The sequence below is a fragment of the Peromyscus leucopus genome, chromosome 15 (assembly GCF_004664715.2).
Source record: "Peromyscus leucopus breed LL Stock chromosome 15, UCI_PerLeu_2.1, whole genome shotgun sequence".
In the NCBI taxonomy this organism is placed as follows: Eukaryota; Metazoa; Chordata; class Mammalia; order Rodentia; family Cricetidae; genus Peromyscus; species Peromyscus leucopus.
In genome coordinates this window covers 13,152,735-13,179,879 of record NC_051076.1, presented here as the reverse complement: position 1 = coordinate 13,179,879, position 27,145 = coordinate 13,152,735, and the positions used below count along the sequence as shown (strand labels likewise).

Genomic DNA, 27,145 nt, shown 5'->3' with positions numbered 1-27,145 from the left:
CACTTCTGTTGTGCTGACTAGTGGATACTTTTCACCGGCTCCAGAAGAGGAGGCTACTACTATTTTGGAGCTAGAATAGGTTGTTCATTCAGCTAATGTGCAGATACCTACTGGATGGCTGTCCATGCCAAGTATGTGTTAGATTTGGGAATGTAGTGGTTTCTCTGTGTATATACACATTGAGTGTCCCTTTTCTAAAACACTTGAGACCAGATGTGTTTCAGATTTCTTACTCCAGTGTAGAGACCCACCTTGTGTGTGGCTTGTAGCTCAAAAGGACCACCTTGTTTGTTCTTGTAAACTACAGGGTTGCCTTATTATAGTGACCTAATGCTACTCTGCTATGGATGGTACTGTGGTGCTTAGCTGATTATAGAAGTGATACTTGAAACTCTTAATGTCTCTGTCCCTTCAAATGGATGTCTCTCCAGCAGTGCAAGAACAAATGTCAGATTACCTTTAGATCTTAATTTATAAACCCTCACAGGATTCTCCTCATTTCTAATACTGCTAGATTTAAAGAGTATTTTCAAAATATTTCTGATTTTTTTTTTAGTTTCTTTTTACCTGCCAGTAGTTATTTTGGGGAAGATTTGGGGAAGAAAATCTGTGTCTATTAGTTTGTAATTAGTTTTTTTATTTTTCTTTTTAAACTTTTCTTGAGTGACAGTTAAATAGTAAAGAAGTAACAAACTAAATATGAAAGAATTCACTGATAAGAAATTAGTAAATGCAGTAACGAATAAACCAGTTAGTATTCCCATGCTGTTACTCTTTATTTATGGTGTGTTGCTGTGTATTCGGTGTGTACATGAGGATGTTTGTTGCAGGTTATTGACCCGGTGGCTCCCCGGTATGTTGCATTGCTGAAGAAGGAAGTGATCCCGGTGAATGTCCCAGACGCGCAGGAGGAGATGAAGGAAGTACCCAGACACCCCAAGGTCGCCCTGCATTGTGGCCACGGTGTTTTCTTCTGGTTTGGGGATATTTTCTGTTTCATATCATTTGTCAAGATTTGATACCAGTTGGAACAGATCTTTGTGTGGGTTTCTTGCTGAAGTAGTTGATTTTACTAGTAATGCCCAGCACACGACAGCACTGTTACATTCAGTCAGCACTTACTTTCTGTTATGTGGAGACAGCTTATTAATGTGGGAGGAGGCCTTTCCGCTTCCTTCTTAGAGTCATTCTGAAGGTGAGGTGTTCCAGTTCACATTCTTACCTGTGTGTGGAAGCTATGCTACCTCTTCTTTCAACATTACACCTTTGTCTTTCACTCATTAGACCCCTAACATGCGCACACACATACATGGTTGTCAATCAGTAAGTGGGTGTAATAATGAAGTAATTACGTACTATTTTTAAAGTCCTGAAACTTAATGAAGAAGACATTTTTTTTCTTCATCATCATGAACTAAAGTAAACTTTATTATTATAAATTGTTACTTTTCAAACTCTGAATGAAAATGAGATTAGGACGAGACTAAATTAAAACATGCATCATGCTCCTTTTTTTTCTTCTCCAAGAGGGATTAGAGACTACTATATTTGCAATTTTTTTATTATTTTATTTTTTGAGATTACATCATTTTCTCTTCCCTTTTCCTCCCTTCAAAATCTCCCATTAACCCCTCCTTGCTCTTTCAAACTCATGGCCTTTTTTCATTAATTGTTGCTGTGTGTGTGTCTGTCTGTCTGTCTGTCTGCGTGTCTGCCTGCCTGCCTGCCTGCTCTTTCCTGGGGAAGCTATTTCTCCCACGTCAGCATTCCTTAGTTGCCTGTAGTTCTTCGTCTGTGGTTGAGGCCTCCTGGCCTTTCCTTCTTCCACATTAGCATGTCTGCTGTGACATTCTTGTTCAGCTCATGTTTAGACAGTAGTATTGGTGAGACTGCAAGGCTGTGGCTTTTCTTGGTGTTTCCTTGAATGAGTGAGAACTAACTTACCCGTGGGTATAAGGATAAACATTTAGAATGTACTTGGGGATTAGGCTGGGTTAGTAAAATATCAGTTGTAGGTTCTTCTCCAAGATGTATGACGTCACTATCACCATGTAGTCGGCTAGGGTTCCAGGACCAGAATGATTTGTTAGGTGAACCTTACATCCTACTAGAGAGCTGTTGGTTACTGCCAAGGTACGCGTGCCCCTAATACACCCTCGGGGCTATGGTGCCATACTGGTGGTTATTATGGTTCATAGGCATCATAGCTGGGTAGGCCTGTTGATTGCTTCCCTCCTTTGGAAGCTTGCATTCTAACTGGGCCCTGTGTCTGAAGTGTATGGTATATACAGCAATAGGAATTTACCTCTGTGGGCTCAGCAGTCAAAGGCAGTAGTCAATAACCAATAATGCCGGAGTCTCCTGGACAACTCTGACCAACAACTCAAAAGAAGGCTTCTAGTGCCTGCTGTTAGGTTTTTTTGTTAGGTAGATAGTTATATAGTATGATTCCTTAGGACCTTTTCAGACATCCTTACTCCCTCTTTCTGTCCCTTTTCACAATTAGAGCCCTCCCCCCAGTTTTCCCATTTCCGCTTTCAGGTAACCTGCTCTTACCCTCCCTTATTCCCGTCCCCCTGAAATGCCCTGTTTTGTTTTTCCTGGTTTCTGCAGTTGCTTCAGGTTATGCACTCATGTCTGAAAATTTGGAGCTAGGAGCCTCAAATGAGAGGGGTGTCCTTTTAAAGTCTTCATCTCTCTCTTCGTGCCTACATTTTGCCTGCCTACACATACATGGTACTTTCTCAGAATCTGTCTTCTAAAACACAAAAGCTTTACACTTTTCTGCTGTCTGAGAGTGTTCTGTGAGAATGACTGTTTCCTCCTTTGATCCAAAAGCAGTGAGACTGAGGATTGCCAGACATGTTCTAGTTGTGGGGTAACTGCTGTGCCTTTAGCCCTGAAGTCGGGTTCCTTTAGACTAGAAGCATTTCGGATGGGCTGCCTGGTGTAACTCTATTACAGTGACTGGTGTGGATTTTCTGCTTTGAGGGCACTGTGTGCGCCTGTGTAATGAGTGTGCACTGTTTAAATTCCAAGAACAGAACTGGGAACTTGGGTAACATTTGCCCTTCCTGTTTAACAAAACAAGCTTTTAACTGTATCATGAAGAAACTCTGTTTGGTAAAGAACACAGTGGGGAATGGAAGGATTTGCATTCTGCACTCAGAAGTTTGTGGCTGAACTCATATCCTGCTTTTCTTCTGATCATTCAGAATCCTGATGTTGGTTTGAAGCCTGTGTGGTATAGTCCCAAAGTTTTCATAGAAGGAGCTGATGCAGAGACTTTCTCAGAGGGTGAGATGGTCACATTTATAAACTGGGGCAACATCAACATTACTAAAATACACAAGTAAGAGTTTTTTGTTTATTTTTCAACTATGTGGGGGAAAAGTCTTTCATTTTTCTTTATGTATTAAACATTATCTAATTCAGACCCTGACTAGTGTCCTTGACATTGGTGCTGCTGACTAGTAAATTTGCCCAGATGGAGACATTAGTTTTTAGATTTATGCATTCTTATTTTATGTATATGAATATTTTGTTTGCATGAATGTATGTGTATTGTGTGGTGCTTTGTGCCACAGGAGAGGGCATCAGATGATCCCTAACTAGAGTTATAGCTGATTCCTAGCTGCTATGTGTGCTGGGAACCAGTTTAGATATAAAAAAAGTTTGTTTCAAAGCCTTTTTTTTTTTTTTTTTGGTTTTTCGAGACAGAGTTTCTCTGTGTAATAGTCCTGGCTGTCCTGGAATTTGCTCTATAGCCCAGGCTGGCCTAAAACTCACAGAGATCCACCTGCCTCTGCCTCTGCCTCTGCCTCCCAAGTGCTGGGATTAAAGGTGTGCGCCACCACTGCCCAGCTGTTTCAGAGCCTTTTGATGGCATCTCATTCAGTAATTGATGAAGGATCCTTTGGATAGGATTTATATATGTAATCTTTATATAGTTTATCTTTAGCTAAATAGTAGATTGGCCGATGTTAATGGTGAATTTTACTTTCTAGTAAATATTATGTGCTACAGGTTTTCAGATTATTTAAATGTACTATGTTTAAGAGTTACATAAGTTCTGAAATCTTAATTATGTGGTCATTGTCCTACACGTGCCTGTAATTGTTAACTTAGCATTGCAGGTTTATAGTGCTTAGTAGACCAGGTGACTTAAATTCCTAAGTGTGTTTGTGTTTTTCAGCAGATGTGTATAGACCTTGCTCCAGCAAATTAGTAGTAACTGACAGCAGTTTGCTCCATTCATATAACTAATGTCTATCAGACATATTAAAAAATTATGATAGATGTTTGAATTGAGTTTTTCCAAGAGAATTTTTCTTTCACCTTACTACAGAATAATGCAATTCTAACAGTTTACTTTCATTCTTTTGAATACTTTTTGATTTTTTTTATCTAGAAATGCAGATGGAAAAATTGTATCTCTGGATGCAAAATTGAATTTAGAAAACAAAGACTACAAGAAAACAACCAAGATCACTTGGCTTGCTGAGACCTCCCACGCTCTCCTGATTCCAGCAGTCTGTGTCACTTATGAGCATTTGATCACAAAGCCAGTGCTGGGGAAAGACGAGGACTTCAAGCAGTACGTCAACAAGGACAGTAAGGTACCCAAAGAAACCAATCTCGTCCTTTTGTACACAAATTCAGCATTCGGAAAGCGAATTTTAAATGTTTTAGTTGCTTAGCTAAAATAGAAAGGGCTTATAGAAATTTTATTTAAATATAAATATGTACTTGGGCCTGATGTCTCATGCCAGTAATCCCGGCATTTGGGCATTGAGGCAGGAAGATCATGAATTTGTGGCAAGCCTGGGCTACAGAATCATATTGTCCCAAAAAGCAAATATATAGCTCAGTGACAGAGGTTTAGCCTAGCATGTACAAACAGAAAAGATACAAAGAGTAATGTTGTATTTTATAAATGACGGTGAAATGCAGTGAAGTTAAGTAACTTGCTTGAGGATGCAGTAAAGAGGAGAGGTGGATTAAAACCTGTGGATCCTGCTTATAGAGCCTGTGAGTGTTGCTGAACCTCCCTACTGCATTTCATAGGTATGGTGGGAGCTTATTTTCACAGGTCTGCCAGTCAAATTATGAACAAAGTTTCCTAGAGCTATTCGGTTCATCAATGTTACGTTTTAAAAATGTGAAGAATGTTCTTGCTTGTAATCCTAGCATTCCTGGGGCTGAGGAAGGAAGATTGCTAGCTCCAGGTTAGATTTGGCTTCATGGTGAGATGTCACAAAACAAAGCCAACCAATCAAAATACTCAGCACTGGAATTAAGTGTGCATTCTCACACAAGCATTTTCATACGTGTCATGGGGATCCTACTCAAAGCAAAGGCTTTTCCAAATGAACCAGTTCTGTTTCAAGTGAGCAGAGTCCAGCTGTTGGAGCACTCCTTACAGTTTACAGTTATCTTAGTGCTCTGCTTTGAATACGTACATTCGTTCTGTATCCTTTTCATAGCATGAAGAACTAATGCTAGGGGACCCCTGCCTTAAGGATTTGAAAAAAGGAGATATCATACAACTGCAGAGAAGAGGATTCTTCATATGTGACCAGCCGTATGAACCAGTTAGGTAAATATTGTGGCCTTTTTTGTATTTGGTTTGGCGGTGATGAGGATTGAGCCCACAGTCTCACAAGCAAGCATTCTACCCCAGCTGTCTTTTAGGTAAATAAATGTGACTTCCAAACAGAATCTTTGAAGTTCTCACAGTGAATAATTTAAAAGTTGAACTTGATTAAAACACTGTGCCTGATCAATCCCTGCTCAGTTTAATTTGATCTCCTATACTTATTATTTCAGACTTGAGTAATTAGTAAGCAACGCACACTGGACATTAATAAGTTATTCAGTTCTAAAGTGAAACATCTTGCAATTCCCCATGAGATGTGAGCAGGTAAAGATCATGTGCTGGAAGCAGTGAGATGTTGAAAACAGTGCCCCTCCCTCCCCACAAAAATACTGGAAGCAGTGTGTGTGTAGGATGATGATAGCTGATGTGGCTTTGTGCTGTTCACTGTACAAGAGACGTTTGTTCAGGACTACTTAGGTTAGATTCTCAGCTCAGACTACTCTTTAGACCTCTTTTACATTAGTACAGGAGAGACCAAAAAAATCAGGCCCACTGTTAAGTAAGTGGCATTGCCACAAGAATGCACTATAATTTGAAAAGCATTAACTATGTATCATTGAATTTATCTAGTAATTCAGTTCTAATTGCTGTTTAGATAATTTTGTTCAAATAAACTTTTGGCTATTTTCTTTTTAGCCCATATAGTTGCAAAGAAGCCCCGTGTATCTTGATATATATACCTGATGGTCACACAAAGGAAATGCCAACATCAGGATCAAAGGAAAAGACCAAAGTAGAAACCTCAAGAAAGGAGGTAAATGCTGACTCCTACAGAGAGCTCTGAAACCTGTAAATTTTATATGCCAAGGCTTAGAAATGTCTTTTTAAGATGTGGTGGTTTTAGCCAGGCGGTGGTGGCGCACGCCTTTAATCCCAGCACTCGGGAGGCAGAGGCAGGCGGATCTCTATGAGTTCGAGGCCAGCCTGGTCTACCAAGTGAGTTCCAGGAAAGGCGCAAACGCAAAGCTACACAGAGAAACCCTGTCTGGGGGGGGGGGGACGACAAACAAAAAAAGATGTGGTGGTTTTTCTTGCCTTTGAGATTCTGGGATTGAAGAGGATACCAAGTGCTGCTCTGTGCTTTGCTGTTTGTTTCTATTATCTTTTCTGGGAAGATTTTTGTTTTGTTTTGTTTTGTTTTTGTTTTTTGAGACAGGGTTTCTTTGTGTAACCCTGGAACACTCTCTCTGTAAATCAGTGTGGCCTCAAACTCACAGAGATCCATCTGCCTCTGCCTCCCGAGTGCTGGGAGTAAAGGTGTGTGCTACCACCACCCAGCGAGAACACAATTTCTTAAAGATGTAATTTTACTGTACTAAAAAACTGAGACAGCCTAGACTGACAACATTTCTGGGAGACTCCCTCACCCCCTGCAGTAGATCTTTTTCCCCACCCTCTCTTTCTTCTTTTATTCCATTTTATTTTTTAACAGGATTCTTGTTATTTGTACTTTTCCATCACACACTACCCTGTAGAGAGAGCTCCTCCCTCCTGCTATTAAGGTTCTGAAAAGAGAAGGAAAAGGAAGTTTCTGTGGTGTGGATGGTGGGAAAAGCTCCTTTGCCTCTTAGATGGTGAATGTGAATATTTTCTGCTTAATAATCTCTGGGAGTGAGGTAGGAAACCCGCCTAGCTGTCTGGTTTCAGAAGGGCTTTGTAGATTGAGAGGCATGTCTTGTTCTCTTCATGCAGAGTGGATTTGGAGATGGTGACAGATAGAGAGCAGTAGGGTGGGAGTCTTTTATAGGCCAGACCTATAGGCTTGTCAGATGTCCCTTTTCGTGGTTCTTTAATCTCTCAGGATTTTGAGTGTCAACCCTTAGCCATATGAGTTCACAAAAGTCTCTACATAGTTAAGCTCAAAAAGCCAGTAAAATATTTATGTCTTAATAATTTAGTGCTGTTTGAAAAAATTACACAAGTAAATTGAAGAAAAGATTTTAAATATTATTTATTCTTAAAATGGTATACTAATTGAAAAAAACAATAGTACTTTTATTTTTTCTTGAACCTTTGATTCTGATTACACACACTGTGCTTACTTCCTGTCCATGTTGATTTTTGTGATATTTGCTTTTTAAACACAGCAGCTGTGCAAAGTAGAGCGTTTTCTGAGATGTTTCATCAAAAGTAATGTAACACACTTGTGTTAAAACTGAACTGCTGTGAGCTAGTAGCACAGTGTTTTGTCAGGCATATTGTTCTGTTTCTCTTAGATACTTAAAATATCCCATAGAGCTGCTGGGAACTTGCTGACACCTTTGGATAACCTATACAGGTGGGATCCGTGGATCTTAGCAAATGGGTGGGGATCCATTGAAGACAGTAGCGTGAGGATATAAGGTTATATTGGTGGTGTGTGATCAGGCTTTATCTAGCAAGAGCTAGGGAAGGATGGGGGGTGGGTAGGAAGTAGGAGGTGGATTCAGGGTGTAGAATTAGGAAAAACAGTAACTTCTAGATTTATTTTGGTTGACTGGGTAAATAAATAACCTGAGGCAGGAAAGACAGAAGATATAGTTCATTAGGAGAGGAAAGACTGGCACTATTTACAGTGAGCATGTATGTCTTACACTTTATGCTAATTTGAACAGACTAAAACCTCTGAGTTTACCCAGAAGGAAAAAGAGAGAAACAACAGTTTAAGTGGCAGCATCCTTATAACTATTTTTGTGCAATGATTATATACCAGCAATTTCAAACTTTGGGCTTCCTCCTTTCCTGACCCTTCCTCTTTCTCTGTAGCCTCATCATGCTAAGTAAGTGATCGGCCACTGAGCTATGTATAGATGTAACCATCTTAATTAAATAGGAAACACAGAGCCAACGCAAAGATGAAAGCCCAAGAGGTCAGAGCAATAGCTAAGAGCTAAAAACCTTACCTTCACTGCCGCTGCAGTCTTCCTCAGCAAGAGACCTACTTCCTGTGTGTCTGTCTTCTTATAGACTTTCTGTGCTGCCTTCTCATTGGTTGTAAACTCAACCACATGACCTCCTAGTCACTGCCTGTCTATACAGACCTCCAAGTCTTCTGTGGTTGGTATTGAGATTAAAGGCGTGTGTCTCCGTGCTGGCTGTGTCCTTGAACACTCAGAGATCTGCCTAGCTCTGCCTCCCAAGAGCTGGGGATTAAAGGCGTGCACCACTACTGCCCAGCTTCTGCTATGGCTTGCTATTAGCTCTGTCCCCCAGGCAACTTTATTTATTAACATAGAAATAAAATCACATTTCAGTACAAATAAAATATCACCATAGCTATGTATCCCAAGCCCAGAACCCCTTAGATACTTAAAATAATTTGTTTATGTAGCTTTTTTTTTTTAATTTAACTTTTTTTTTGTATGGTTGTTTTGCCTGTATGTATGTCCAAATCACCTGTGTGTCTGGTACTCACAGATACCAGAAAAGGGTATCATTCCCTGGAACTTACAGATGGTTGTTAGCGGCCATGTTGGTGCTGGGAACTGAACCCAAGTCCTCTGTAGGAGCAATTGGTGCGTTTGACTGCTGAGTCATCTCTCCAGCCCCGATAGTTTTGTGTTTGTCAGTAGTTACCAAACTAAAATTTAAAAGCATTTGTCTATTACTGTATCCTGTATTGAGACACAGTCTGGCCATGTTGCCCAGGTTGGTTTAAATTAGCCATCCTCTACCTCTTCTTCCTAATGCAGTGTTTATAAGAATAAGTGGCCATGCCAGATTGGTGAACTGGGAAGGTTTTAAAAACTGCTAATTCACTTAAAATAACAAAACCCAGTTGCATATTAACATAAATAACTTTTGGTTTTTTGGGGAATGTGTGGGGGCCAGAATCTCACAGTATATTCCAGGCTGGCCTTGAACTAGCTGGCTAAGTAGCTCATGCTTGTCTTGAATTTATAATCCTACCTCAGCTTCCTGAGTGCTGGGATTACAGGGATTACAGTCATTATTCCAGGACAAAGCTTGCTGCTCAAAGAAAGGTGTCATATTGAAGTTTGTAAATCCTTTATGTTGTTGTTGTTTGCAGGAATGCAGTTGTTTGTTTTGTTTTATTTTGAGATAGGTTCTCACCATGCAGTCCTGGTTGACCTAGAACTTGCTATGTAAATCAGGCTGGCCTTGACCTCAGTGTGATTCCCCTGCTGTAATTAAAGGCCTGTGCCACCATACCCAGCTTGCAAATCTCTTTAATGTCTTACTTAAGCACCTCTGAAAACTTGAACTGAACACTCATCAAGAGAATGAGATCACAAAAGGCCAATTACACCTTAGTATTATAATGAAATAGCTGTGCCCTTCTAGGCCCTCTTTGAAGGGACTGCAGAAAGAGTATAGGCTTAATACAAACCACTGAATATCTTGTTTGATGTCGTCGTTTAGATCATAGCTGTGACCATCAAAGGTTAAACTAAGTTGAACATCCAGAGTAATACCTTCACCTGGGTACCACATGATGGTGGCTCTGGTGGATATGGCCTCCAGCATGGTAGTGTCATGGTGGGGAGGCTACTTAGGGTAACAGCTCATACCTCCAGAAGTGAGGGTCTGGAAGAAAAGAAGCAAAACAACAAATATCAGAAGTGTGTGTTCAGTAGGGAAAGGAGAAACGGCATTGCCTTTATGGTTGTAGCCTGGAAGGTCTCACAGAGTCAAGTCTGCTCTGTACTATTAGGAAGATAGTTCTAAGCCTGCCCAGATTCAGGGCAGCAGATACACACTTCTAGGTGGGAGGAATTTCAAAGAATGTATGGATATGCTTTGAAACCACAAACCCTAAAAAAAAATTGAAGTGCAGTTGACCATTCAAATGCAGTTGACTGGTATTTATTTGTACTCAGTATTGTAGTGAAAGATTTCTGTAGTCTTAATGGTTTCCTTTTGATGATCCTTGAAGGTATTTGCCTCTAGTAAGAGACTATTACTGTCAAAATTGAAGTCTGAATTAGGACTTACTGATGCATGGTGTGTGTGTGTGTGTGTTTCTTGCTTCAGCTCCCAAGTTCTAGGATTACATTAAGTATATGCTACCACATCTGATTCTCTCAGAGTATCTCAATGAATTCTTTGCTAATAAATAAATGACACATCTCAACTTTTAAAAAATGTTAATGATAATGCTGAATGACTTTTTACCGATTAATTTCTATTTTCTCATCAGTCTAAATGGGTTAAAAATACTTAACCTTTATAACAGCATGCATAGTTATTTTATGTTACATTTCTGGTATATATGGTAAGGGTGATTTATTTTTATTTATTTATTTTGTTTATTTGAGACAGGGTTTTTTTGTGTGGCTCTGGCTGTTTTAGAACTAGCTCTGTAAACCAGGCTGACCTTGAACTCACAGAAATCCACCTGACTCTGCCTCCTGAGTGCTGGCATTAAAGGTGTGTGCACCACCACTGCCTGACCTGAATAAATATTTAACACTAGACAGTAAATGTTTACTCCACCAGGTGCTGTGTGGTACAAGAAAGTACCAAATAATACCTACCCAGAGACTTTAACATTTAGTTCTTAGACCAGCACGACCAATAAATAAATAGCAATTAGTATCCAGTTTAAATCAGAATAGATCTTCTAGCCCAGTGGTGATTTATTCTTGACCTGAATGAATGCATTATACTTTTGGTCTTCTAAAGAGAAAGAGGCAGGTTCCTATGGACTCCTCTTACCTCCCTTGGGTTTTCCTATGATGAGAATGCTGCAGTGACTGTCTGTTTACCTCTTTGTCTGCTGCTGCCATTTCTGTGGGGATAAAGTTTTTAGATGTGAGCTGATTCATCTGAGCTTTTGAAAGAATTGAAATAAAAGTTTTTACAAAATATGATGAAATAGTAAGTTTGATATAAGCTTGTGAGCTGTTTGACATGGATTAACACTTTACTCTTGGTTTTCTGCACCCATAGACAAGCTCTGCTTCTAAAGAAAGACCAGTGCCTGCTGTGAGTAATACTGGTGCTGCACCTGAGGATTCCTCCATCCTTTACAGCAGAGTGGCGGCTCAGGGAGAGGTGGTCCGTGAGTTGAAAGCCAAGAAAGCAGCAAAGGAAGATATAGATGCAGCTGTGAAACAGCTGTTGGCTTTAAAAGCTGAATATAAACAGAAAACTGGGCAGGAGTATAAACCTGGGAACCCCTCCACTGCAGCATCACAGAGTGCTTCTACTAAGTCTCCATCCAGCCCTGTGGAAAACACATCTCTCTACGATAAAGTTGCTGCCCAAGGGGAAGTGGTGCGCAAGTTGAAAGCTGAAAAGGCTCCTAAGGTCAGTATGTTGAGTCCAGAGTACGTTGTAAGCAAGCCTGTGAATTCTGTTTGAACACAGTCCCCTCTCCCCATGAAACAGTGTGTAGGCTCCCTGTAAATGAACAGTTATTGCCTGCTGTGTGCCAAGACAGAAAATAAACTCACAGTTGAGACTGGAGAGGTGACTCAGTGGTTAAAGTTGCACACTGCTTTACAGATGATCCAAATCTGGCTTCCGGTGCCCACGTCAAGCTGTTCACAGCTTCCTCTCTGATCTCAGTGTGCACCTGCTCTCGTGTGCACATACATATACACAGTTACATATACACAGTTACATACAGACACATAATTAAGAGGAAATCTTTACAAGGAAAAAGAAATTTAAATGTTAAAGAAAAAATATCCCTCAGTTCATGGAGGTGAGGGGCGTTGGAAACAAGACAGACTCACTGTAACTTTGTGACACGAGTGTATTTGTAGTCAAGAGTGATGGGGAAGGAGAAGACAATTCATAAAGGATGTTTAAAATATTCCTTGAAGGCTTTTTTTTAAAAAACAAACAAACAAACAAGGTCTCTATGTAGCCCTGGCTGTCCTAGAACTTATTATACAGATCAGGCTGTCCTTGAACTCACAGACTGCCTGCCTCTGCTTCCAGGGTGCTGGGATTAATGGTATAGGCCACCACACCTAGAGGTATCACTCAGTTGAGAGTCTGTGTTTAGTAGATGTGAAGCTTAGATTGATCCCCAGCATAGCACACACATACATTCCTGAGGTAATAGAAGCCTTTTACAGATGGCAGAGTTCACAAAGGGGCATTTTGACTGTGGTTCTTAGCCCTACATGCATTAGAAGCTTTAGAAGTCTTATTGAAACACAAGGACCATGTGGCCTCTCTTCCTTTAAGCTTCAGGAAGAGAGATACCATCTGTCTTTTGTATTATTAGCTACATTTCTCATCTCTTACCAAATAACCCAATAGGCAGTATAAGGGGGAAGGTTTATATTGTCACTCACAGTTCAGGTACTGTAGTTCATTATGGGTAAGGCATGAAGGCAAGAGTCTCACAGAAGTGGGGACAGGAATTTATTCACGCCTCGGTGGACTAGGACACAGAAAGGAGAATGCAGGCACTGATCTGGCTTTCCCTCTTCCTTCTCTTAGTTTATTCTGGGCCCCTAACGTTGGATGGTGCTCCCCATCTCAGCAGACTTCCTTCAGTTAATCCTCTCTGCAAACACCCTATAGACACATCCAAAGGTGTGTCTCCTAGGTGATTCTAAGTCCACTTAGGTTGGCAATGAAGAGTAACCCTCATAATGCATGTCCAATTAGTTGTTCAGGTGGTGCTGGTGCTGCCGGCCCAGGTATTGGAAAAAAGCCACCTTGCCTGGCTTTGGGTTTTTCTTTTGTTTTGTTTTTGCTTTTGTTTGTTTATATGGCAAATATTCCTGATTTCTTCTGGTCAAAAGTCTTTGAGACATGCCATCAGCAGCCTTAGCCAATCACAGAGTAGAATCAATCAGTTGACTCACCCATCTTTTGAATAGCCCTGAAAATAGTATAGGTTTTTAAACTGGCCATTAAACTTGGCTGTGAGACCTTATCAACCTGAGTGGATGTGTGATCCTTGGCACCAGTGATGTGGTTGCAAGAAGAGCTGAGGGAAGAAGACATAGTTCAGGGATGGATGGATGGATGGAAAGGAAGTGTGGGATAGGTGGGATATGGGGTCCATTGGAGGAATGAACATGAACCGGAGGGCAGTCAACATTTCAGAGGCAGGTACAAATCCACACGCTCCATCATTCTTCATGTTGAGGCCATGCCTGATCCTTCCAGGTCCTGTATGAGCACAGATGGCTCTTTAAAATTTAGAAAAATTACACTTATTCCTTATGTATTTAGTGTCCCAATGATTTTTTTTTTTAAATACAGCAGCCATAACATGGCAAAGACTTTATGAAGCACTGAACTTTAGATTCTGCAGCCCAGTTTAGTGTTGGAACACCGCCTGCCATACTGGGTAGTCTGTGTTGTCTGTGTCTGTTCTGTGCTGTAGGTGTGGAATTGGGTAGTTGAAATTAGACTCACAGAGCCTGATCCCTGCCCTAGAGCAGAGGGTATTGAAGACTTACATTGCTAGTTTACAAACTAATTCTGGGCTCTGTGCACTGCTGTTCCAGCTGGTACCAGCTGGTGAAGTCATGACTGCTCTGGAGCTATTTCTTACAGGTTTGGTGGTTCAAATAAGCACAGATTTCTAATTAGAAGATACTGTTTTTTAAAATCCTGTGATCTTTTGTTAGTCTCAATATCTTCTAAACATGGACCATAAGCTTCAGCATTCCCTTCAGCTGGAAACATCACTGGTTCTGATTCCCATTCCCTCCTACCCACCAAGTGCAATGCAAACCTCTGCTCTGGGGAGGAGTTTATTACTGTTGTGTGTAAATATTGCATGTGCTAAGGAGAAAAGGTAAACTTTTTTAGAGAGAAAATTTGACGTGTCCTGGGAACACGTCAAATTTAAATATTTAAATAGCTAAGGGAACTAGATTTTTCTTTTTGATGTTCCCTTCATTCTCCATGTTGAAATGCTCCCATCTAGTGGCTGCTGCAGAAATAGCTTTTCATGTATTTGCATTCTAAATGAGACCAGATGAGCACTTGTATTTTTCTCCATTCTCTTCACCTCCCAATCTTGAATTTAATTTTAGGTTTAGTTTTGCATTCCTCAGATTCAGTCTGAAACCTAAGAAATTTTGTGTGGATTGTTTACATCATTATTAGTCCATATTGGTAACTATGTAAAATTTTATGTATGTAATCCATATTTCATAAGCTCAAAACAGCCTTTGTCCATTAAGAATTTAACATCTATTAGCTCTGGGTGTTATATATTGTTCCAAGAAGTAAGTACATCATACAGTTTCACTTAGCAAACTCTTTTAACCCAAAAACAGTTTAAAAGCTTACTTTTCTCACCCTTTAGTTGTACCTTATGTACTGCCAGAGACACACTCAAGTGATAGGAAGTATGTGTATTCATGTATGGTGTGCATGTGTGTGAAGGTGTGTGCTTGCCAGATGTTGACTGGAGGAGGCCTCCTCTGTCTGTGTCGACCTCATTTTTTGAGACAGGGACCCACTGAAGCTGGAGCTCACTGTTTTGGCTGGACTGTCTGGCTAGCGAGCCCCTCACGCACAGTGAGGTCATTGTTCCTTGCACTTGTGATGCTCTGGAGACTGTAGTCAAGATCACAGGATATAGTTTCTGTCTACCTCTTCCCATGTCACTGGGGGTCAAGCACTTAGTTTCTGATATGTGCTGCAAGACAGTCCTTATGAAACACTTAGTATGGCATCTGGCATAGAGTAAATATGCATTGAAATGATACATTTCTTTGTTAATAATTCTAATTTCCCTCAAGAACCTTAGGAACTTTCTAAGTCATCAGGGAAATTTGCATAGTGATTGGTAGAGTTTTTCTCTTATTTTGGAAGTATGTATTAGACATGTAATCTTGGTAGAATATTCAGTAATGTAATAGATTGTTTACCTTAATTTTCTATAATATTTCAAATTTATGTTGTCAAACAAGGAATTGTTTCTTATGTAACCATCATTTGACTTCAAACTCAAGTGAATGTTTAAACGTGTGTGTGTGTGTGTGTGTGTGTGTGTGTGTGTGTGTGTGTGTGTGTGTGAATGTAGGGCATATGTGGAAGTCAGAAACAACTGTGGGAATCATTTCTCTCCTGGGTCTAAGTCAGGTCACTGGAACTTATTTCAAAAAGTATTATAGACATATTTCCAAGGGTATCCCTTGTTTTCTCCCCATTTTCATTCTTTTAGCTAATGGTGCACTCGCCTTTCTTTATTCTGCCCTCCCCTCCGATTTCTTCTGTCCTTCTCCCTGAATTCTCGTTCCCTTTCTCTTTCACTTTTCATTTAACTGTGACCTTTTTCTTAAGATTCTATTGGGAAACAGTTCTTAATTCTAAAGTAATAGCAACAAGAGTCAGGTTGGGTATATAGACAGCCTTCTCTAATTTCTTTGTTCACTCCCCAACCCTCTTTTTCTTGAATCAAGGTTCTACTGTGTAGCCCAGGCTGGCCTTGAACTCAGGCTCTTGTGCCTCAGCTTTCCTAGTCTGGAATTATGAACATCTACCAACACACCTAGGTTTTCCTTTTGCATTTACTCCCTCCTTGTTGTTCTTGGGATGATAGATTGCAAAGTCTACAGGCAGAAAAACAAAGTAACTCAAGAAGATGTGAATTGTTATCTCCTGGATGCAGGTTCCTTGAGGTTGCTCTAGTGCTGCTCCTGCATGGCTGTGAGCTAGTCTAGTGCTGCTCCTGCATGGCTGTGAGCTTGTCTTGGGTGTACTCCCTCACTCCTGTTGCATTGACTCTGTTACCCTATGCAGTGATGTGATGTATCTGTGAGGCACTCTCTTTTCACTAAGTTTCTCAATCAGATGTTGATTTGTGGTGCATTTTGAGGTCAGGCATCCAGCTTGAGTTCTTTCCCTGTACTGCTATCTGCTGTGGTAGAGTATCAGGTGTCTCCTTGCTGAGGGTGTCATCCTTTCTGTTTATGTTGAATTATCAAATATTAAAATATGCAGGTGTGCATGTAACTTAAGACTTCAACATATTTTGTCACTTCTTTTTAGTCTTTGAAGTGGTCAGTGGAGACTGGTTTCAGAACTCAATCAGATAACAAAACAAAGGGGTGCACAGTCCCTTATAAGGAGTGTGGTATTTCCATATTATCTGTTTATTTCCTTCTATGTATTTGTGTGCTTAGAATCCTCTTGGGATTACTTACAGTACCTAATATGATGTAAATAGTTGTCCTATTTAGGAAATAATGAAACATCGGTATATTTTCAGAATAGAGCAGTGTTTTGCCACATGCATCTTTTAATATAGAAAGTATATTTTATTCAACCGAGTCTTTGAAAGGCTTTTAGAAAGAAATTATTAGTCCAGTTTTTTCTTTCCTTGCCCAATTTTTTATGATGCAGTTTTTTTTTTTTTTTTTTTTTTTTTTTTTCAAATATTTTTGGTCTTTGAATACTTGGATCTCTGGATATAAATGGCTAAGTGTACTTCGATAATGATTAAAGACTTTGAAATGACATTGAAATATTTATAGATGTGAAATACTTCTCTTCCTCTTTATTTTCAGGCTAAAGTAAATGAAGCTGTAGAATGCTTACTGTCCCTGAAAGCTGAATATAAAGAAAAAACTGGGAAGGAGTACGTCCCTGGTCAGCCCCCAGCATCTCAGAAGTCACATTCAAGTTCTGTTAGCAGTTCTGAGCCTTCTGGTCCGCAGACACCAGAAGCTAAAGTGCTCTTTGACAGAGTGGCTTGTCAAGGAGACGTAGTCCGGAAACTCAAAGCGGAAAAAGCCTCGAAGGTCAGCGTGGGTTTGCTTTGTGTGGTCCTACTTTCTATTAATTTACATAGCCACGTGTAGCTAGGGACTGCTGTTAAGACAGTGCTGTGCATAGATCACCTATTTCTAGTGCTGTAGGCTAGTGTTGTCCCTTTTATAGTCTTTATTTTCTTAGTGTGTTTTAGCATTTTGTGTCTACATCTGTTGCCCTTAATTAATTGTTGTAAGCCTGGTAAATCTGGGTGTGTATTGTTAACGTATGCCAGGACAGTAATTTTCACTGTGTGTTGTTTTCTCTGTCCTCCTTCGTTACACTGAAGGATCAAATAGATTCAGCTGTACAAGAACTCCTTCAGCTGAAGGCACAGTACAAGTCACTGACAGGAATTGAGTATAAGCCTGTGTCTGCTACTGGGTCTGAAGACAAAGATAAGAAGAAGAAAGAAAAAGAAAATAAATCTGAAAAGCAGAATAAGCCTCAGAAACAAAATGATGGCCAAGGGAAAGATTCTTCGAAAAGCCAGGGCAGTGGGCTGTCATCGAGTGGAGCGGGAGAAGGGCAGGGGCCGAAGAAACAGACCAGGTACTAACCGTTTCTGCGTGGATTCAGTCCCCAAGAGTCTGTCTTTAATATAAGCAGGTCTTGGTTTACTATCATCAAGGCAGAGTGCTCATCCTCTGGCGTCAGTAGATAACATCTATCAAGTTAATACAGGTAGCACATCATCTGCTCCATGTGCCTCGATGTACAAGAAGTCCCTGTACTTTCCCACGTGTTGTGTTTCCTCCGCCATGGAGATGAGTTGTCACACTGTCACAGGTCGAGTGTCTGTCTCACTGTTCTGTTGCTGTGATGAGACACCACGGCAGCTTATAGAAGGAAGGAGAGTCTGTGACCACCTTGGCAGGGAGCATGGTAGCAGGCAGGCAGGCATGGTGTTGAGCAGGAGCTGAGAGCTCCCATCTGATCTGCAGGCAGAATGAGAATGAGACTGGGCCTGCATGAGCTTTTGAAATCCCAAAGCCCAACCCCAGGGACACACCCCCTCCAATAAGGCCACACCTCCTGGTCCTTCCCAGTTCACCAACTGAGAATCAAACATTTAACACTTTGAGCCTATGGGGTGCTCAGCCTTTGGAGTCTAGACAAACAGTGCTGAGTGCAGAAAGCCCTGAAGTAGGAAGCAGTTGTGATCCGAGATGTACTAGGTAAGGGGCACTAAGCTAGTGAAGCTTAAATACACAGTGCTTTGTGGGCTGTCTTCTTTCAAATGAAAGTCTGTCATAAGGAGTAAATAAGAATTTTGTTCCCAATAGGATTTTGAAGTTGATAGTTTAAATATAAAGCAGCTGGCTTAAGGACCAGACAGTAGATTGTATGTCCTCTTCAGTGTTTCCCTGTCTGTGTGAAGAGTGTAGCTCTCCTTCCAGAAGTACAGGCTAAAAATACTGTGATGGGCTTCCTGTCATGGCTTCCTAGAAGGAAATGCTATTACTGAGGTAGTTTGATTTCTTCAGCTGAATATCAAGTTTAACTGCTCCTCATGTTCATGTACTATCTATCTCCTTAGAGAATACAGCAGCAGCTCCTCCTGGTTTTATGTATCGACTTAGCATTCGGTAAATGTATAGAACAGTGGACAAGAGGTTAGAGCCTCTCTCTTCCCTTCACCTTCTGACCACCCATGTGTAGCCCTCAGTTTCACATAGAGAAAAGAGAGAAATTGTAAATACATTATAAATCTAAGGCCATAAAGCCTTGCTTGCAAACGGGAAAACATGTGCTTCTTACAGAACACAGTTAATAGGCAGAGAGATCTTTCGGTCATTTCGTTTCTTGGTGGGGGACCGAGTCTTCCTGTGTAGCTCAGGCCTGCCTTGAACTCGGTCTTTCTGCCTCAGCCTTCCTTTTGAGGTTATAGGTGTGCGCACCCGATGGCCAACTAACGGTGAGACTTAGAGGAAAGAAGTATTGCAGAGTAGAGGTTGATCAGGGGAGGGGGGAGTCGAGGACTGAACAAAAGGGGCTTCACTTCTAGGCAAGTGTCCTACTCAGTCCCCAGTTCCAGTGTTGGATTAGTTGGGGTTTTGTTGTGTTTGTTTGTTTAATTTAAATGTTTATTTTTACAAACTTCCACCTCTACATCTTCTATTCAGTATGAAATATAGGTGTATATACACTTATATGTGAATATTCATTTATCTGTATGGTCGGTAGCTGCTGTTTTTATTACTTTTTATATTTTACTTTTGGTGAGACACTGATTTTTCCCCCCCCGCCTTGAAACAGGGTTTCTCTGTGAAACAGTCCTGACTGTCCTGGAACTCACTGTGTAGACCAGGCTGGCCTCGAACTCACAGAGATCTGCTTGCCTCTGCCTCTCAAGTTCTGGGATTAAAAGCGTGTGCCATCACTGCTTGGCAGCACTGATCTTTTTAGTTGTTAATATCACCTGTGTTGAGATTGACAAAGCTTTTTTAGTAGAGAATATATGTGAATAGACTTTGTTTTTGCCAAATATATTTTAATTGAAAAAGAATTTTATAATAAATAAATGTTTTCTTTAAAAATCCTAGTTCTAAACAGATTTGTCCTTGGCAGTTTTCATGGACAACATCTAACCAACTTTTGCGAAGCTGTTTTGATGCTGAGCAGGTGTGATGATGCCCATGATCTCAGTACTGCACAGGCAGAGGCAAGAAAACTGTCCAAGCGTGGGCCAGTTTGATCTACAAGTTATAGCTAAGCAGGGGCTAAATAGAGAAAACCTCCCTGTGTTAAAAAACAAAGACTGAATTGCTTTCCAGATTAAAAGCATTATTGTGGAAATGAATAGAAAAAGAAGTAAATACAAAAATGACTGAACATTACGAACTCCCCTGTTGAGCTTATATTCTTACTTTCAGCTCAGCCTGCTGCGGTTTGAACGTATTCCGTAGTGTGTATGCTGGGAACTCAGTGGATAGGATGCTCAGGTGGGGCCTTTGCAGCAGTAATTAAGATAAGCCGAGGTCCAGGAGATGGGGTCCAGTGATGGTGTTAATTAAAACAAAGGAAGAGTCCCCAAGCCAGCAGCTTCCTGGTACCTTGCTGTGTCACGTCCAGCACAAGTTATGCCCCTAGAGGGCCCTCTCCACCCACGAGACCGATGCCTGCACCAGGAGCCAAGTGAGCTTCTGTTCTCTAGATGGCTTGTTCTCCAGTATAGAAAGCAGACTAAGACACAAATTAAAAAGCAGGTGCCAAATGAAGAATTCATTTTTCCTTTTGCATGTCTGCAGATTGGGTCTTGAAGCAAAAAAAGAAGAAAATCTTGCCGAATGGTACTCGCAAGTGAGTATGCTTTCAGTGGGCTTTTATGTTAACATTCTCAAGGTTGGCTTTATGTTCAGATTCTAGTCTAGGGAGAAAAGTAGGCCTAACAATGTGATTTCTCCCCCTTCCTCATGTACACACACACACACACACACACACACACACACACACACACACGTACTTTTGTGTGTGTTCTAGCATGTGCGTTTGTATGTGCACATGTGCATAAATGCATATGGGTGTTACCCTTAGAAAAGTCATTCACCTCCTTTGAGACAAGATCTCTCTTGACCTGGCCTCACCAATTAGGCTAGGCTGGCCGGCCAGTGCACCCTAAAAGCCCTCTTGTCTCTGCTCTCCCTCCTTCCCCAGCATTGAAATTACAGTTGCACATCTCACACCATTACACTTGACATTTTAGGGGTCTGGGGATCAGTGCAAGGCAAACATTGTACCTATGCCCGTGCCATCTCCCATGATGCCCATTATAATAACTATCATGTCAGGTGTGGTGGCACATGCATGTAACCCCAACACTTGGAAGAGGATAGCAAGAGAACTTGAGTTCCAGGCTAGCTGGCCTACATAGTGAAACTGTCTCAAAATAAAAACTAAAAAGAAAAGAAGGCTAGGGGTGTAGCTCAGTGGAACGTCTGCAGACTTTAGAGTCCTGTTGTGTTTTGCTGCTGCATGTAGGAAAATAGGTTTTTCCTGCACATTAAGGAGGGTGTTTCCAAGCCAGGCAAGATGGCACACACCTGTTGTAATTCCAGCATTTGGGAGGCAGAAACAGGTGAGTCTCTGAGTTCAAGGTCAGCCTGGTCTACAGAGTTCTAGGACAGCCAGGGTTACACAGAAACCTCATTTTTATTTTATTTTATTTATTTATTTATTTATTTTGGTTTTTTGAGACAGGGTTTCTCTGTGTAGCTTTTTGCCTTTCTTGGATCTCGCTCTGTAGACCAGGCTGGCCTTGAACTCAGAGATCCACCTGCCTCTGCCTCCCAAGTGCTGGGATTAAAGGCGTGCACCACCACCACCGCCGCCGCCGCCGCCGCCGCCGCCACCCAGCGAAACCTCATTTTGAAAAACCAAGATAAACAAATAAATAAATGGCAATGTTTGCCGTTTCTACAGATAGGAACTTTAATTACCACATGCTCTTGCCTTTGCACTAGAATACTGGTTCAGTTTACAGGTCTTTCTCTTTAAAAGGTCATCACAAAGTCAGAGATGATTGAATACTATGATGTGAGTGGCTGCTACATTCTCCGTCCCTGGTCGTACTCCATTTGGGAATCCATTAAGGACTTCTTTGATGCTGAGATCAAGAAACTCGGAGTTGAGAACTGCTACTTCCCCATCTTTGTGTCTCAGGCTGCCTTAGAGAAGGAGAAGAGTCACATCGATGACTTTGCCCCTGAGGTACACTGGAAAAGATGGGGTTTTTCTTTTTGTGGTTTCTCTTATAAACTCAGAATTATATCTTCAGTAGAGTTAACAACCAACAAGAGACATTTGGTGCTATTCCTCCTCTTTATAATGTCCTGTTTCTTCTGCTCTGTGGCAAGTTTAGTTGTTCGTCACGTCCTCTGACTGAATGACTTGTCCATTCCCTCCTGATGACAGCAGCAAGAGTTTGGACTCTTCAGTTGACACTGAGAAAACCTGAAAGTTGACATATACTTATGCTCTTCAAAAACGCCGCTTACACCATGTCCACCATACTTTCTATCTTACCAGGTTGCTTGGGTGACAAGATCTGGTAAGACAGAGTTGGCAGAGCCAATTGCCATTCGACCCACCAGTGAAACAGGTGAGAGCAGCCTGGAGCACTGGAGAAGCTCGCTGAGCTGTTAGGGCTGGGGTTGCGTCTCACTGTTTCTCATGCTTACACTCCTTCCTGAAAACAGAATTGACTGAAAGATGAAGGCAGAGTGAAAGTTTTAAGTTGTAGATTTTATATTAAGCCATTTAACTACAGAGTTCTTTAGCAGTAGGATGTAAGTCTCTGTGTCCATCTTTCTTCTTTTTAAAGAAAAACACTTTGTTTTAGGTCCTTTATTTATTTTTATGCACTAAGCCATGAATTCATAGGGAATGGTCTCTGGCTTCACATGTATGTGGATACAGGGACAGTGCCATGTTTCCTAAAAAGCCTGGAGAATCATTTTGGCAAGTTACTGGAAGATAGCTGCCGTGGCTGAAAGGTGTTCTTCTTTTTTAAACAGCATCTATTTTTGTTCAGAGTTACAACTTTATAGGGGGAATTGTATTGGATTGTTCTTGGGATTGATTATAAATTTGCAAATGGTATTCATTTAGATTTATATTCCTGTAGTTTTTTGTTTGTTTTTGAGACAGGGTTTCACTCACATTCAACTCCAGCTGACCTGGAACCTGGTATTTAGGTCAGGCTAACCTGAACTCACAGAGACCTGATTCCCAGGTGCTGGGATTAAGGTGTGCACCACCACGCTCACCTTCCCTAGGGTTTTTAGAGTGCTTTCACGTGGCTGTGTTGTGTAATTTTCCTGCCATGGGAAGGCAGAGACAGCCATCAGTTGATGAAATAATTTTCCTGGAATTATACTTAGTGATGTATATACTTAGTGTGCCACCAGGGTCTGAGACTGTGGGCGCAGTGGCGTCCTACAGTGATTACCTGTCTTCACAGTTAGCATGCTCATTTTCTAATGCTTCTAGTATGTTTTTGTGTTTGCGCTTTTGAAATTAGAACTCTAGTTGTTTTTTTTGGTTTTGTTGTTTTCTTTCTCATACCAAATTAGTTTTGTTTTAATGATTGTACATTGTAGATAAGTCATAGTTCCTGGCAAGTGTGTTCTTCATTGGATGGGTAATCTGTGAATCTAACAAATTTGGATTCTGATACATAGCTGAATTCAGGAATAACATTGACATCTTTAAATTTGATAATGATATATGTAAGCCAAAGGAGAGAATTAAACGTTTAAGATGAAGAATGAAAATGATTTTACATAGAACACAGAGTATACTAGTCTTCGCCCAAATAGAACATGGAAACAATCAACACTTACATGAAACTAGGTGAAGCACACAAGTGTGATCCTGTTAGATAGGTTTGTCTACCTTCAGGGTTGTGATTGATAGACTAGGTAATGATGTCATTCAGGGAACCATCACAGATACTGGAGCAAACACACTTTAATTCTTTAGTTCATACTAATTATATTGCAAATTTACCTCTTGTCAGCCTTAAGGAGGAAGTCAAATCATAAATGTCTATATTTTCTTGACTTTCAGTAATGTATCCTGCATATGCAAAATGGGTGCAGTCCCACAGAGACCTGCCCATCAGGCTCAACCAGTGGTGCAATGTGGTGGTAGGTGCTCTGCGCTATTACTCGGCCACCATTGTGTGTGTCCATTGCTCTGTAGGGCGTGCTTGCTGTTTTTGAGTGTGAAAGTAGTTTTCAAAGTGTTTTAGATCACAATATTTATTTTGATTATTGGTCATACAAAGGTGCTAATAAAAAGGGCGATTTTCCTCGACTGACTGGCTTTGTCCTACATCCTCCAGCGCTGGGAGTTCAAGCACCCGCAGCCTTTCCTCCGCACTCGGGAGTTCCTGTGGCAGGAGGGGCACAGCGCCTTTGCCACCTTCGAGGAGGCCGCTGAGGAGGTAGGAGCAGTCCTCCCTCCACTGTGCCCGAGTCTCTCTAGGCCTGTTTGTTAGTGTTTGCTGTGTAACACCTGTTTGAAAATAGAAAGTTAATCCAAGAGTAAACAGATTTTAAAAACTGCTTATTAAAATTTTACTAGTAAATTTACTATTTAAAATTTTTGTATGATAAACAGATTTTAATTTATAGAAAAATTAGTCATATGGTTGAAATTAATCATTTTTAAGGTTTTCACTCTGATTACTGTATCTCTCTCAAGCACTCTTCTCTGACATTCTAAGTTTATTTGCACTTAAATGTTACTCAGCCTCACAGTGCTTTTTTGTTGAACATCTTCTTTAAGTCTCGAATTGTCTTCTTTAACCTTTCCATAATTTTATTGTTGTTTGAAGTCCTTTTCACAAACAGTTTGAAATAGTGTAGACTGACAAGCCTTTACTGAATAAACATGCCATGAATGTTGTTACAGGTCTTGCAGATCCTTGAGTTATATGCTCGAGTGTATGAAGAGCTCTTGGCAATCCCCGTTGTGAGAGGAAGAAAGACTGAAAAGGAGAAGTTTGCAGGAGGAGACTATACGACCACAATCGAAGCCTTCATATCTGCCAGCGGACGGGCCATCCAGGTATGGAAGTGCTGTGCTGCATGGCAGCTGGACGCACAGCCCACGGCGTGGCTGTGGTGTGTACTGCTTTGTTAGTGCCTGGCAGCCAGCACAGAGCAGTGGTGAGGTTTTGAACAATAAAATCGCTAGTGTGCACTCCAGTATGCCCTTCCTCGAGGTGGATCCAGATGGAGACAGTGAGCGACTGAAGGGACATCTGCTCTCTGTTCATTGCAGCATTACAGTCAAGTGGTGGCGACGTCACCTGGTAAAAACAATGCACATACCACAGTGGAATATTAGCCGTGGAAGGAGTGAAGTCTGTCATTTGCAGTACCATAGATAAAATTGAAGATGTTTGTGTTAAGTGAAATAACCAAGGCATGGCATGATCTTAGTTGTATGTGAACTCCAAGGAAGTGACTGTAGATAACTTGAGAACAGAACGGTGGTCCCTAGAAGTTGGGGAGAAGTGAGTTGGTCAGTAGGCACTAAGTTTTAGTCCTGTAGGAGTAGAACGTTACACCATGGCCAGTGATGGTGGGAGAAACCTATGGTCACAGCACTCCAAGGATCTTGAGTATGTGGCTAGTGTGAGCTACAGAATAAGACACTGTCTTTGGGGGAAAGAACAGTCTGGCCTGTTATTGTGCAGGAGGGTAACTATCAGTAGTAATGCACTGTGCATTTTTAAAATACTCAAAGGATTTTGCAAGTTTTTATCAGAAAGAAATGATGGATTCTTGAGATGAGTTTAACTTGATTTAAACATTACAAAATGGGTGTGCGTTGCTTCATTATGTTGATTTAACTACTGGGGAAGAAGTACAGTGCTTGTTTAGCATGCATAGAGTCATTGATCACCAATTTTTATTGATATATTGATGATCAATCACTCCATTAAACTGGGTTGAGTCATGGTGCACGCCTATAATCCCCTGGAAGTGGAGGCAAGAGGATCAGGTGTTCCGGGCTACTGTCAACTCCATAGTGAGTTCTAGGGCCACGTGGGCCATATGAGGCCCTTCCCAAAAGAAAGGGAGGGGGGAGACAAGAACAGTGGTGGAGGGCGCCAAGTGCTTTCCAGGCCTGTCTGCATCTCCACAGATGTGCAGGTGGGTTTTGTCCTGAATCCCCAGGCAGAGCTCAGGTAAAGCCTTACATATGGAGTTATTCCTGTCGGAAGGGGCTGCCCAGAGCAAAACTGGTACTTTTTTTAACCAGTCCTTCTCTCTTGTCATGTCAGTCATATTGGTATCTTAAGCATTAATGCCAGAAAAGGAGATAAAACAGTAGATGTGGTGGTTTTCTAAAGTGTGTGATCTTGTCGTTATTATTTTTCAAAGGAATAATAGTTTAAACACATTAAAGCTTGTGTTTCTCTCCTTACTTTAGGGAGCAACATCACACCATTTAGGCCAGAATTTTTCCAAAATGTGTGAAATCGTTTTTGAGGATCCAAAGACACCAGGAGAGAAGCAGTTTGCTTTCCAGTGCTCCTGGGGCCTGACAACTCGGACTATTGGGGTGATGATCATGGTTCATGGGGACAATATGGGTTTGGTGTTACCACCCCGTGTGGCCTCTGTTCAGGTGAGGAAAATGTTCCTCTTTATCATTCCTTTTGTGAGAGTATAGACCATGTTTACAAAGAACCTTTGAAAGGGTACAGAAACAATAGAAAATACAGCCTAGACCATTATATTGTGTAAAGATACGTATGTTTGTATTATTTATTATCTCAAGAATTTTAAAAATTACTTCGTTGAAATCTTATTTTAATTTTTTTCTTAAGTTTGCTAATTTTATTTTGAGTGAATGTTTTGTCTGCCTGTATGTCTGTGGACTGTGTGCATGCTTGGTTCCAAACAAGGTCAGAAGAGGGCATTGAATTCCACGGAACTGGAATTAGAGATGGTTGTAAACCACCACGTGGATGCTCTTAACTGTGGAGCCATCTTTCTAGCCCTAAAACTTTGTTAGAAATAAGTTTTTGAAATTATTTAGAATTGTTTAAATAAAATATAGTACGTTAAATGAAATGCATCTAGTGTTGGTAAGTGATAATTAACTAATTAGTACATGTTGGAGACAGATTAGAAATTACACTGATTGATTTGTGGTAAGATTTAGTTACTGGAAAACAGACTGAGGATTGTGTTAGTGATAAACCATTTCATGCTGTAGCCCTGAAAAGGTTAAATCAAACCTCCAAGCAAGACTGGGAAGCAGCTCACACTAGCTGTC

At 40.9% G+C, this 27,145-nt stretch overlaps 1 protein-coding gene across 2 annotated transcripts in view; it reads left to right on the top strand.

Moving 5' to 3' along the window:
• Positions 1 to 27,145, top strand: part of Eprs1 (glutamyl-prolyl-tRNA synthetase 1) — a 72,060-nt gene that overhangs the window by 31,548 nt on the left and 13,367 nt on the right. For both annotated transcript variants that reach the window (XM_028858350.2, XM_028858349.2), the window contains 15 exons: positions 831 to 941; positions 3,216 to 3,352; positions 4,412 to 4,619; positions 5,487 to 5,599; positions 6,296 to 6,413; positions 11,552 to 11,911; positions 17,101 to 17,334; positions 17,634 to 17,896; positions 20,596 to 20,647; positions 21,845 to 22,054; positions 22,373 to 22,445; positions 23,915 to 23,994; positions 24,192 to 24,293; positions 24,764 to 24,919; positions 26,294 to 26,491. In XM_028858350.2, the coding sequence (XP_028714183.1) occupies positions 831 to 941; positions 3,216 to 3,352; positions 4,412 to 4,619; positions 5,487 to 5,599; positions 6,296 to 6,413; positions 11,552 to 11,911; positions 17,101 to 17,334; positions 17,634 to 17,896; positions 20,596 to 20,647; positions 21,845 to 22,054; positions 22,373 to 22,445; positions 23,915 to 23,994; positions 24,192 to 24,293; positions 24,764 to 24,919; positions 26,294 to 26,491 (2,415 nt within the window). The remainder of the gene's footprint in view (positions 1 to 830; positions 942 to 3,215; positions 3,353 to 4,411; positions 4,620 to 5,486; positions 5,600 to 6,295; positions 6,414 to 11,551; positions 11,912 to 17,100; positions 17,335 to 17,633; positions 17,897 to 20,595; positions 20,648 to 21,844; positions 22,055 to 22,372; positions 22,446 to 23,914; positions 23,995 to 24,191; positions 24,294 to 24,763; positions 24,920 to 26,293; positions 26,492 to 27,145) is intronic.